This window comes from Barbus barbus (assembly GCF_936440315.1).
Source record: "Barbus barbus genome assembly, chromosome: 34".
Taxonomy (NCBI): domain Eukaryota; kingdom Metazoa; phylum Chordata; class Actinopteri; order Cypriniformes; family Cyprinidae; genus Barbus; species Barbus barbus.
In genome coordinates this window covers 7,452,931-7,466,699 of record NC_136762.1, presented here as the reverse complement: position 1 = coordinate 7,466,699, position 13,769 = coordinate 7,452,931, and the positions used below count along the sequence as shown (strand labels likewise).

The 13,769-nt window shown below is 37.2% G+C and overlaps 1 protein-coding gene across 1 annotated transcript in view; it reads right to left on the bottom strand.

Annotated features, from left to right (window-relative positions):
- LOC306854081 (alkylglycerol monooxygenase-like) overlaps positions 1-13,769 on the bottom strand; it is a 34,295-nt gene that overhangs the window by 5,286 nt on the left and 15,240 nt on the right. Inside the window, exons 4-12 of the mRNA XM_079391884.1 lie at positions 9,603-9,706; positions 9,361-9,456; positions 7,590-7,656; positions 7,297-7,362; positions 6,925-7,004; positions 5,925-6,059; positions 3,477-3,593; positions 1,723-1,805; positions 1,167-1,272 (exon numbers count right to left, since the gene is read on the bottom strand). Of these exons, the coding sequence (XP_079248010.1) occupies positions 1,167-1,272; positions 1,723-1,805; positions 3,477-3,593; positions 5,925-6,059; positions 6,925-7,004; positions 7,297-7,362; positions 7,590-7,656; positions 9,361-9,456; positions 9,603-9,706 (854 nt within the window). The remainder of the gene's footprint in view (positions 1-1,166; positions 1,273-1,722; positions 1,806-3,476; positions 3,594-5,924; positions 6,060-6,924; positions 7,005-7,296; positions 7,363-7,589; positions 7,657-9,360; positions 9,457-9,602; positions 9,707-13,769) is intronic.

Genomic DNA, 13,769 nt, shown 5'->3' with positions numbered 1-13,769 from the left:
TGTTGGAGGGTGTCAGGTGCTATGAAAAGATAAGCAAGCTGTGCTGCTGACTGCAGCTTTTGTGAAGCTGATCTTGATAATATTATCTTAACCTTTTCCTTCAAAAAAAGTGGGCTGGGTCTTTGCAGCGGTAAAATTTTTGTTTCGCCCTTGAGAAATGAGGAGGACAAATATTAGCTTTGATGGGTGGAAAAACACAGAATGGAAAAAGCACAGACAGAAATGAAAGAACATCATCCACTAGCTGAAATAAACAGAAGCTGGGATGAGTGAGGAACTGACAGGGCAATTTTTAGCAAATGATAATGTTTCTGAAGGGTCATAATGGCATTGCTGCAAATAGACCAGTGTAAAGGAAAGTTAAAGGGAAAGGGTAACTCTTTCCTTGGCATATTACAACAGAAACACATTAAATCAGGTGGAGTCTATGGGTACAGGTCACACGGACACAAAAATATGACTCTACTAAAACTGTTCTGCAGGCACTTCAGCACCTGAGCTCACAGATGCGCGCTCACAAAGTAAAACGAGCAATTCAGCTCTTGTGTAAATCTAATCAGTCTTCCACGGCGAGCCGCAGACGTGTTTAATTGATTCCAGAAACGTTGCCTTTGCGTAAAGCTGGGATGGTGAGAAGAGGAGAGCTGGAAGGAGGGATGGAGGGTCGTGAAGAGAGAGGTGGTGCGCTAATGAAAGGTCAGCTGAGATGCACGGCCCACGCTGCAAGTGCCAGAAACGCACACAGCAATTTTATGGTCAATTGGGCCATGCATCTGGAGTCATACATCACTGAGGCGTGTAGAGAGACCCAGTGCCAGATCCGAAACACACACACACACACACACACACACACACACACACACACACACACACACAAACACACACTCACTCGAACACACATTTATTTAGGAAGGAGGTAACACATATACACAAGTCTGATAGCACTAGTGGAAATATGTCTATTTCTATCATTTAATCATCAAAATCTGAGTGAAAAGCTTATTTGAAAAATCAGTTTGTGCAGAACTTGAGCAGCATGAACTCCACAAGTTAGTGTAAAACCTGATGATCATGTTCTTCAGCATCTTTTGAGAATGATCCAAAGAGCGCCTTGTGCTTAAATGGCAGCAGACTATGGTAATGATGCATGTGTCAATCAAACTTACTTCAATCGGAAAAGCCAACAGAGGCACCAGAGGCTTAATGTAACCAAACTGTTGAAGAGCCATTATCAAAACACATCTCAGCGTCTCCATTTCAGCTGCATTAGCACTGAAAGAAAGGCACAACAACCATTTATTATTGTACTGTGCTGTAGTATAGAGTATATTAATATAATATCCCTATACTTTGTATATACAGTAAATAAATTTTCAAAACCAGTTCACTGGAAAAAAAATGACGGTTCACCTTAAGCCCAGTTCACAGAAAGAATAAAATAAAATAAAATAAAATAAAAAGTAAAAGTAAAATCAAATTAAATAAAAAAACAGTGCATGCTAACACAAACTTTCATTAAAAGGGTTAGCTTGCCCAAAAATGCAGTTACTGTCATGAATTTAATAATAAAACAAATATAGAAATAAAAAGCATGTGTACACACATTTTAAGTTAAAGAATTAGCTTGCCCAATAATTCACTCACTGTCATGATTTGATTTATTTATAAAAAATACAATAGAACAGTTACAATAAAAACAGGAGTTAGTTATAGGAGCTGTACCTCTGATCAATCAGGAAGCCCAGAGAGGTTAGAGAAAGTAATACGTAGACAGTCAAAAGAAGTACAGTCATCTCAGAAAGTATCTGCAGGTGAAAGATAAGTAATATCCAAAATAAATGTTTGTGTTTACATAGTATACGTGTGTACTGTGTATATTTATATTTATATAGAAATATACACACACGTACATGTTTAAAAAATGTGTAATATGTATTTATATGTATAATATATCTCTGTAAAGTAAGGTCTGTAAAGTATCCATAAGTATGACAGTGAAACACTGATTTTGTACTGTGAGCAAACAAAAATTTAGGTCATGATTTGAAAAACCTTCTTTCGTCTTACTCTATAATAATAACTCTAAAACTCAAATAATTTTGCAAGCAACACAGCTGAATAAAAGTGACCTAACAAATGTAGGTGTCAGGACAGTTGAGTAATACTACCTCGACGGTCCAAGAACTCAAGGCCAACCACTAGGGAAGTATCATCTATGACTGAATTGGCACACCTATATGGCTGGATTTACACTGAAATCATAATCTTCTGATAATTTGCTGCTAATACAACAAATTATGTTAATGAGGTTTTCTTGACCTTGCTAACCCATCATACTCAGCAGTGGTTAAGTCAGGTGACTGACTTTGATATGACACCAGCAAACAATTACAGACTTTTTCCTGTGTGTCACCAGATAGAATCCAGATCCCAGACCTCAGCCCTGAAGCGCTGGCTCATTTTTCAACAATTAACAAAAAGGGGAAAAAAAAAATCTATTTTGATTGGTTAATTTTTAAAGCCTTTCCATATCCAGTTTCAAAAATAACAGACCAAGAGGGCAAAGGGGGGAAAAAAGGGGGAAAACCATCTTCTGAAATTTGCATTTCAGCAGAGGTCAACTACACAGACCTTCCATAATGAACAGTTAGTCAAACATCCAGCGGGATTGATAGCCCTGTATGGAGGATGTCCATAATTATTTTTTTTTTTCGGAGTTCCACTAAGCAATTCTGTAGCATCACTTGTCAATGGAACTGAATGCAAACAGACAAAGAGGTATAAATACACATTTTTACATTATTTATTGCTAAGCCTCAAGGCCTTGGTTTGTTATTTTCCTTGGACAAAGTGACTGATGCAAAAGGAAGGTTTCCCAGGGCTGGGAAAGCAGTCAGAGCATTTGTATTGGATGCTGGACCACCAACCGGCTGTTTTATTGGCTGGTGGAGCTAAGGAAATGGATCCAGGGGACACATCTCTGAGAGCCACAACTAAGAGAGCACTGCAGAGGTAGGAATCACAGGAAAACAGGCCGTTTCAATTCAGCAGGGAGGCAGGGTGGGGCTGTGCTTTCTGGCTAACCAAAAATATGCCTGGGGAACATGGACTTCCAAGGATAACGGACAAGGGCAACTGAACATCTCTATGCTTTTAAAAGGGGGGGGGGGGGGGGGGGGGGGGGTTGAAAAATAATAGACAAAGATTACTTCAAAGTATTCTTTCCATACTCAACTAGTAAAATGCCTTATTATTAGAGGAACATTTAGGATAATGAGAGAGAGACCGAGGCTGATAATAGACATTGTGAGGTACCATTAACCACACAGCAAATTAAAAGCTTTTAAAGCTCCCGTTGATCACAATGAAAGATGGCATTCAGATGATAGCGTTGATATTTCAGTGGGGCACATTTCTGGGAAAATCAGATGTCGATTTCAACGGTGAAAGTTAAAAAAAGCAGAAAAGGTACCTACGTTTTGATCCATTAACAAGTTGTTATATACATCCAGCAAAAGCAGGAACTGTACAAGCACATAGGCTTGCATCACATGGGACCATGCTGGATCGTGAGGCATTTCCTCTCCTGTAATCTGATTGTAGAAAGAACAACGTTTTGTAGTATAAAAGTATATAAATCATTTTTATATCTAGTATCTGTCTTAAAAACTCTTTTTTTCACCATGCAACAAAAATGGCCATACGCTTGTTTTTTTGTTTGGCTACCACTTAGCAGAATAATAGTAAAGTAAAGTAAAGCGAATATTCACATTACAATATCACTTGCACAAATAAAAACATTGCGCATACTCTCCTACATTTTGGGGCAATTCACGTCATTCGCATCACCCGGTGCGAATTTGCATCTATAAGCATCCTTGCATTTGAAATAATTCAATTAGCTTTTGGTGTGCACACACCATTAGTTATCAATACAGCACACCAAAAGTTGTATTCAAAATGTGTTGCACAGATGCTTTTAAGACCATAGATGGTTTTAAATTGTCTCTGGCTGTTCGGATTTGCTTAATTAGAGCCATTAGTTAGTTGTCCCAAGGTCAACTTGGTTAGAGCAAGCAGACCACCTTGAACCAGCAATAAACCAGCTTCTATGCTCAAAAAACCAACTTGACCTCTTTAAGCATTAAAACAAACCATTTTTCACCAGGAAGTAACTTTTTAGGTGGTAGATGGCTTTACATGGTTTCTAGTTGGTTAATTAGCACCATTAACCTGTCAAAGATGGTCTAGACTGTTGATCAGAACTGGTACATATACTCGCTATTCGGCCGATCCAATACTTCCCAAATAAATCACAGTCCATAAGAAAATTGCATCACTGTTTCGACCCCGACCTAAAATAACTCTGCTTCATACATCAGTGTTTTTGAACATGAATCACTGAGAACTTGATCACTGTCAAGTTCCTAAGAATTCCTGAGGCTGTCTCAGCTGCAGAGACGTGTGGGTTTTCCTCACACCAGAACCCTGGTGGCTGCACCGCCGCGGTGTTCTGCTTTCCCTCAGAAATTAACACATCCGAGCCGACCTCCCTCGCTCCTGCTCTCCTCCAGTCTACAGGAGAAACAACAGGCACACCCCGGTCTGCATCACCGAGGGCCTTTCAAGATATTTCTGTCAAATTCCTGCTCTCTCCACATGTTTAGGATCACCAGGGCCCACTTTGAGGTGGCTTTAATTGTAACATGGTGAGAGCGACAGAAAAATAGGGAGAGACAGGGTTCCTCAGAGTGTGAAACTGCGTCTGTTAGTATGTGGCACAGTCAGACGTGTTTCAAAGCAAACCGCCGCTCTCCTGATGAGAAGACTTCAAAACCTTGTCGCAGGCCTGCTGTTTGATCGGGCCCAAAAAAGCTCGCCTTTTTAAAGACGAGTGAAAATGAGCTTATTGTGCTTCAGCCCACAAAGGCGGTTAAGATTCATTTGGCAGCGGCGCACACTTGTAAAGTCTGTTTTTATGTGAGAACTCGGGGAGTTATTTGAGAGACCTTTTTTCCTGTTAAAGAAACAGCAGGTAGTAAACGACAAGTAAGGTGAGGAACAAAAGAGTTTCCAATTTTAAAGGTGAACGTGAACATTTCTGCACTACTAGCAGAAATGGAACTGCTAAAATAATTTCCAAGTTTTCCTAAATGCTAACCGAGTCCTGGTCCTAAAATATTGTTTGGGTGCATTTTGAAGACTCTGAGGTAAATTTCAGAAAAGCATTTCTAGAAAAAGTGTTTTTCCACCATGGTCCATACACTGAAAGTTCTTTTATTAAAAATTATATACACGACTGTTGAAAAGGTTTTAATGCGTATGCTCACCAAGTCTGCATTTATTTAATCAAAAATACAGTAAAACATTAATACATTTAATATTACAATTTAAAATAACAGTTTTCTATTTTTATATATTTTAAAATATAATTAATTCCTGTGATGGCAAAGCTAAATGGAATTTTTTTTTCATGATCCTTTAGAAATCATTCCAATAAGCTGATTTAAAGCACAAGATATTATGACTAGCAATGTTGAAAACCTTTGTGCAAAGATATTTTTGTGGAAACTGTTCAAAAGAGCAATTTCTTTCTTTAATTTCTTTCTTTTATTCTATCTTTTATATTATATGTAAATAAGTCTATGTTTTTAAATATTTTTTTGAAGTCTTCATTGTTGGTTTTGTTCATGTATTTTCATGCGTAATTGCTGAATAGAAGTATTTATTTAATAAAAACAAAAAAAACTGAACCCAAACATTTGAATGGTTTTTCATTGGTTCCCCCATTTCATTCCATTTTAATTTTCTATTTAGGAATTTTAAATGCATCCTAAATTAATTTCAAAATATCATGCAGACTACAGTTTTATCAACAAACATCTTGATATAGTGGAGTAAACAAAAATAAAAAGGTTTCCCACCTGGGGTATATCAGCGATGTCTCCCAGTCTTGGTTTTCCTGGAGTCCAGCCTGGTCCTTTAAAAATGACGGACAGCTTATTTGAAATTCCTTCAGCTTCCCAGAACCTCTGCCATAGGTACGGATAATAAAGGAACTTTAGAGAGGAAAGAAAAGAAGAATGAGGCTATAAACCATACATGGCACATGCATCCTTAATATTAGGCGACCTCTTTAATGCAGCATTACCTAAAAACTCTTCACTCAACTATGACGATGAAATACTACCCCTTTGATCTGTATTTTATTCATTTGTCAGACTTTAAATCACAGTTTATATTTCACCGTAAGATAAACATTATTCTAATTCATTTTATTCATCATCATCTCGTCCTCGCGTCTAAATGCTTTTTGTCACACACATCAGATCACTCTTACTCCAGACCGCCACAGGAGAGCACCGAAAAAATAATCAAACACAACCTCCATTTGGTTTTGCAGGACTCTTTCACCGCTCCTGAGCCGTATGCTTAAAGTGGAGTAATAATGTTATGGTTACAGCATGGCTTTTCCACTAGCACGGTAATGTGAGGAGAAGCCCGGCTCCCATTGACTCTGGTTGGATATTTACATCTCTAAAATTAGGCCGGTCTGATACACTGGAGCCCATTATGTGAAACCCAATTCATCTCCAGTGTTTTATTTTCACCAGTCAAAGCTCTTGATAGAATGTGGGGGAAAATTAATCTAAGCATTTTGTTTATGAATGATGCAAACTTTGCTTACATACTGTGATCACTGAGCCCATGTATGTTACAATAATACTATAGTAAAAAACTAACCTTATAACCTTATGCAAAACTTGAAAACAGGATAAATTAGAAAATAAAGTATTTGACTAAAAATAAAAAATATTACTGTAATATTAGTATTAATATGTCAATGCATTACAATAAATGAATTAATTATTAACTTAAAAATAAATATATCTTTATAAGAATTTATACAAAATTCTGACTAACCTCAACAGTCCAGATTTCAAATGTGCTGATTGGGTGTGTGAGCCCATAGACAACTTTATCACTTTCCGGAGCGAATGTACCTATGATGGGAAGAAGCAGAGAACATCACATTTTCAAAGTGACTTGCATGTGTGTTCATTCGTCACAATTTACAAAAAAGTGCATTACAGATCATTTGTTGAGAAGTAATAAGTAATTTGTGTTTATAGGTTATAAATTACACTGATTTGTGCTTTGTGCCATTTTTATTACTCCAGACAGTAAAAAGACGACATTAAATAATAGGGGGAGAGAGTTTAATGGATGCATGTGCTGCTAGGGCTCATTTCCATTCATTTTCAGACAACAACTATTGGTTGACATTTTACTTACCAAACATCCTGTCCCATATGATCAGAATTCCTGCATAATTCTTATCGATGCAATATGGATTTCGCCCTGTGAATTCATGGTCAAATGTTACTGACTCACTTCATACATAATCATTGGTCATTATGGAATCTCTGTTAACAGGTGTAAAATGTTTTTCCTTAAATGAAGGGCATAGCCAGTATTAACCATGTTACTTAAGTCACATGATAAGATCTCAATGATAATACATGCTTAGCCAATGCACTATGAGAACAGTGCGAAGCAACTCTACAGTTAAAGATAATAATGCTTACCATGATGAACTCTGTGGTGGCTGGGAGTATTTAGGATCCACTCTAGAGGTCCAAGATCTTTGACCAGCTAGTGACAGAAACACAAGGTCACAGGTTACAAGTTACCATAAAATATGATAAAAGTAGTGCATGTGACTTATGTGCTATATTCCAAGTCTTCTGAAGTCATATGATTATTTTTATATAGCGAAATATGACAGTATTCACTGATGATCTGAATCAGTTGATCTAGTTCACAAAACCCATCCGACTGTTCAAATCACAGATTCAATGATCCATTTGCAATGGTTAACAGCTTACTGAAGGATAAGATTGTCACTGAATAATGACCTAAATTTGTATCTTTCTCACACAAGCCACTTGTATGTCATTTTTCAGCTTAAAAGCTTGCATGGACAAAAATGACTAGAACATTGCTTCTTTTGTGTTCTACAGAAGAAATAAAGTCGTACAGGTTTAGTATGACTTTATTGTAAGTAAATGATGACAGAATTTTTCATTTTTTGGTTAACTCTCTCTTTAACCTCACTAATAAGTATGTCCTTTCATGCACGAAAGGGCAACAGCAACAGGTCGTTCCTATATGCAGTATGTAAACCACAGACAAAACACCAAAAGACAAATGATCATGGGTTAGCCCATTGTCCTCCTTTGACATTTTTCATATGGACAGGCAGACCGAATCTTAATATTAGTCTTGCATACAGCATGTGATTAATTTTCCCTATTGAGTGCCTTGTCTTTATCTTGGCTTCAAACGCTGAAGAAATGTGCTCTTCAGGGATTGTGGAACCTTGACTGGTTCAGATGTTCACAAATGTACTTGGAGACATCATTAATACATAGTGTTTTCTTATCTGATGAGCTCGGTCGAAACTCCGCTAACTATGGAAAGAGAAAGGTGGCCAAATTTCCAGATGGAAAGAACAATATTTATAGATTGGAAGTAAAACAAACATTACATTGGATTAGAAGACGCATATAGAAGCCAATGAGTCTGATAACACACACTCATAAATATACCTGCGTGTCACTGTTAAATGTACACGTACACACTCCATGCCTTATTTTACTAGGATATAAACATCCATTTGAGCTTGATGAGGCATATATCGCAGGTGTTAGAGCCGACCATCAGGTTTTTTACTTGAGTGCTTGATTTCTGACGTCTGCAAAATGGGAACAGCTCAGCGTAAGTGAACGCCATATTTCAGTGGTCCTTTATTTTCTTGTAATGAGAGATCTGGAAACAGCTGAATTTTATCTTAAAAGAAAGGAGCTCCCTCACAATTTAACTCGCGTTCTAATGTTGGACGAGGACTGGGAATTTGACGCCAATAAATTACACAACATCAAAAAAAGCCTATAAAAGGGAGCATAAATTATACCCTTCAGAAAACTGGAGACGTGAAGACTGTTTTCACTAATAGAGCTCTACAAGATGGAAGTGATTCAGAATCCATTTCCCAAATGATCCCCGAATGTAAAGCCGATACTGAAGGCCATTTAAATGGCAAATGTAAAGCTTCTGTTTGGAATATTTCATAAAATCTCAAAATCTCATTACTTATGACTGACTGTGGTATTCAGAACCACAGAACGGGCAAAACTACAAATGGTTAAGAGTTCTGAAAATGGCTACACATACTATGAAACTTAACCTGGAATGGTCAAAATCACAAAATTGCTTATAACATGTTACTAAAAGATTAAAAATAATAAAGTAATAAAATGTGCTAAAGAATTAGTAGAGACGAATCTCAGTATGTACCTCAGTATGAATCCAGAACTGATAGAGCAGGTTAAACTGTATGTGCACAGCAAAAACTGACGGAGGGACCATCAGCGCCAGCGGAAGGTAAAACGCCTGATAAAACACATAAAATATTATCACTTCATAATAGGCCATTAGCTACACTGTTAGAGCTCATTAACTAATAACTGTTACATGATCTGTCGTGCATCATGCCAAAATGATCACAGATTAATTAGTGAGATGCAGGTACTTCATACCCATGAGGAAAACTGCTGGGTGACAGACTGGCGTAGTGCTGTCGACAGATTGTAGTATTCAGAACTGTGGTGAACCTGATGGCCAGCCCACAGGATGTTTAACTCTGAAACAACAAAAAGAGAGACAGATACAGCTAAATGATACGGTCAAAACAACGTGGAGAATGTGAATCAATGATAAGCAGCAATGAAAGAGACTAATTTACATCATTTTGCTTTATACATTTTTTATTCACAAATGCTCCACATTTGACTTAAGCTGGATCTGGTGCTATATTAAATCTCTTGTCATGTCTGGACCATCTTTTTTTGGGCGGTAAGACTTGTCTGCATCCTTCTGAATATCCACGAGGAGAAAGAAAAATGAACCTAAATACAATGAAACTGTGGAAATAGTTTTTAACATTTATTCTAAAAACAAAATAAAATAAATTAAAATAAAATAAAAATAATAAAATAAAAATGTACCTGAAGTTTCTGTGGATTCTAGCATTTTTACATTTTCGCAAGAAAATACACCATGTTGAAAAGAGTAAAAAAAAATAAAAAATAAAAAACTGGTCCCTTGATACGGCTCGAGTTCCTCCTTCAGTGGAAGTCTATGGGATTGCCTAAGCAAGCACCTCTAATGAGGTTGCAAACACTGTCAAATCTCTTTAGGATTTTTCTCTGAGATAGTCGAAGGCCTTGTGTAAGTGTGAGGTCCATCAAATCTAAGAGTTGGTGAAGTTCCCGATGAAATGCTGCGATCCAGCTGACAAAACACACCATGGTGAGAGTGCAAGAACAAAACCTTCCTCTCTGCCAGTGGGGCTCTGCTGAGAAGTTAAAATCACCAGGCCAGCAAAGTGAGCAGTCAAAGCTTTCCATTGTAAAAACAACATCAACCTGTCCACTTAATCCAGATAACAGAACCTGGGAAGTGATGCTTTGTTTTTACACATACACTATGCATTTTAAGTGTAATGCAATTATATAATTAATAATAAAATAAAAATAATACTGTTAGAAAAAAAAAAAGGGTAATTTTACTTGCATCACCAAACAGAATTGCAAACAAAATGACATGAAAATTAGGTTTTTCTAAACATTTCCCCTTGCTATTGGTTGAACAAACAGAAAGTACCACCCCTAATTAACGCAATTGGTTGTTCTGACAGATTATTTTTAGTTGTCTTTGCATTTCACACTGATATAAAAGTATCTTACATTAAAAATACACAATTAAGCTTTAAATTCCAAACTTTAAATGAAGTATTGCATAAGCTAATACTACTTGGTTGTAAATGACACTCTTTAGTGCTTTCTGCTTCAAATCAAGAGATGAAATTAGAGGTTTTTCTCAAAACACACCCGCAGAGCTCCAGTCATTGCTTGAGAGTGTGTGAGCCCATGCTTTCACCTCCTAGGGCAGAGCAGTGTAAGATTGATGTGGGGTGTCACCGGTAGGAAGTATGTTCAGCTAGGCCTCATTGCGATCCATGTCCTCGTGTGCCGGCCTCGGCTGGAAGCCGCATAGTTTGGCAGGCAGTATTCAGAGGGGAAGAACTTTAATGATGAGAACCTATGCCACAGAAAAGACTTTCCCATCATGTCTGAAGACCATGGTCTGCTCAGACACGGAGACTGTGTTCTTTTCTCAAGAATACAGGGATAAACAGCATGGTTGCACAAAAAGCAGTGTGTACTATAAATGGATATAGAAGTATAAGTTTGGTCTCAACACTCAAAGAGATATAACATACAACTGTAGTTAATTCATAGTCACAATCATAATTTGCTAGTTCATTAGAGTGGGATAAATAATAATAATAGTAATAATAATCATAATAATAAAATTATATAAGTGATAAAAAAATTATGTATTATTATTATTATTATTACTTTTGATTATTCATTCTGCGCTACACAAATTTTTGTCCATTCAATATTATTATTATTATTATTGATCGAATAAAAATCTTTGTAGCACAGAATGAGTCATCAAAATTATCAATAATATCATACAAAAAGGAAAAAATTAAAATAAAATTGGCATATATAGGAGATGACCTCAAAGCTAATATACCTGGGGCCTGTTTCATAAAACAAGTTTACCAAATAAGCCAGGCTTATTTCAGTTAGTCTGATTTATTTTGAACCAAATCAACTGGCAATAAGTCAGACTAACTTAAATAAACCTGGCTTATTTGGTAAACTTGTTTTATGAAACAGGCCCCTGGTTATTAGCTTTGAGATCATATACATGCAAATTCTATTTAGCAGTTTTTGTCCTTTTTGCATGATATTATAGATCATTTTAATGGAACAAAAATCTTTGTAGCACAGAATGAGTCATCAAAATGATCAATATCATGAAAAAGTGTAAAAGTAGCATATATTAGACGACCTCAAAGCTAATATACATGGACTAAAATGTTTTATTATTTATTTGTTTGTTTGTTTGTTTGTTTGTAATCATTTATGACATTTCCATACATTTTGAGATTTTTTCCTTTAAAAAAAGAGAAAAAAATTCTTGCTCACGTCAAACTCGCTGCCACATTTCTGATACTTCTTAGTCATGGTTGCCAGGTTGTTGCGGTTACTAGGATGCACTTGGTGGTTTCTAGGAAACTTAAGGTGATCTGAGTGGTTGCTACTTGCCAGGTGGATATTTACTGGGCCAAGGCAAAACATACTTAAAGGGGTCATCGGATGCCCATTTTCCACAAGTTGATATGATTCTTTAGGATCTTAATGAAAAGTCTATAACATACTTTGGTAAAAATTTCTCAATGGTAGTATAAAAAACACCTTCAGGCCGTGTTCACACTTGGCGTCTTTTTTGACTAGAAAAAGTTGACAAGAGCATTTTTTTAATGAAAAACAAAGCTGGCAGCGTCTGTTACAAATAGCAGCGGAGAGCGTCTTTTGTTGTCATAGCAACAGCTGTAACAGTAGCCTAGCGCTGTGTATTGCAGAAATGTCAAGAAAGAGTAAAAAGTTGGCTCTTGCGTTGGCTTTTGAAGTTAACGGGAAAGAAAATGTCGATTCACAACGACGTTTGTGGGTGCACGACATTATACGGGGAAGGAAACAATATTATGATAGAGTTTTGTGCTCATATCATACAGCTCCTTGTGCTCCGAAACTAGTACGTGCAGTCTATCTACCGGCACCTTCTCCATTTTTCTTCTTGTTGTTATGGAAACGACAGATCTCGCTACTCGCTTGTCATTGGTCAGCTGTCAAAAAGGCGCTTGACGTAGGGCGTTTTTTTCAGAAAAGTTGAAATTTTTTCAACTCGAAAAAACGCTCTGAGCTGCAGAAAAAGACGCCGGCAGTGGCGTTTTAAAAAGCGCTCAGGACTTTTTTGAAAACACGGTTTACTCCATAGGATTATAATGTAAAACAGACGCCGGCAGCTTCGAAAAAGACGCCAAGTGTGAACACGGCCTTACCCTGTCAAAATCAGCTCTGTTTTCAGCAACCCGTTTTTAGGCCATGTTGCTTTATATGCTAATGACTCTGCTGACCCCGCCCCTCTTTTCCGTGGGTGGACGAGCAGTACTGTTTACTTTAGCCGTGAAACTGGCTAACTAGCACATATTAGGAAAGGCGGTTTGCAAAGATTCATAAAAAACCCTTATACTCACTTCTGTAGATGAATCACGAATGATTCGCGCGAACATACACGCATTTAGGCAGATCGGTGCATTGCCTTCAAAAACTAAAGTAACGTTAATCCTCTGCATCTTCAGCAGCTCAGATGTCGGGAGTAACTGACGACTACTATGTTCATTATTACATCCAACAACAACAGTTCACCTCAATCGGAGACATTCTAGTCTTCCCCTGCACCGGAGTCGACACAATGGCAGACTGATGACAGCTCACTCAGGGCGGGTCTAAGGTAAGATGGTCTCGTCAATCAACTATCGTGGGAGCGGTCTGTGCAGAACTATCATTATAGGATGGATGTGTACACACACTTCCAACACACATTTATGTTAAAATAACTTGTAAAGAAAATTTTGCATCCGATGACCCCTTTAATTTCTATCTAAATTGATATCCAAACCATGCCATGACATTCTCAGAATGAATGCATGAAAATGCATTTACATATATTTTAAGCACAACAAAATTCACCTTAAAGTTCAGGGTCTATTGTTCTTAAATCGC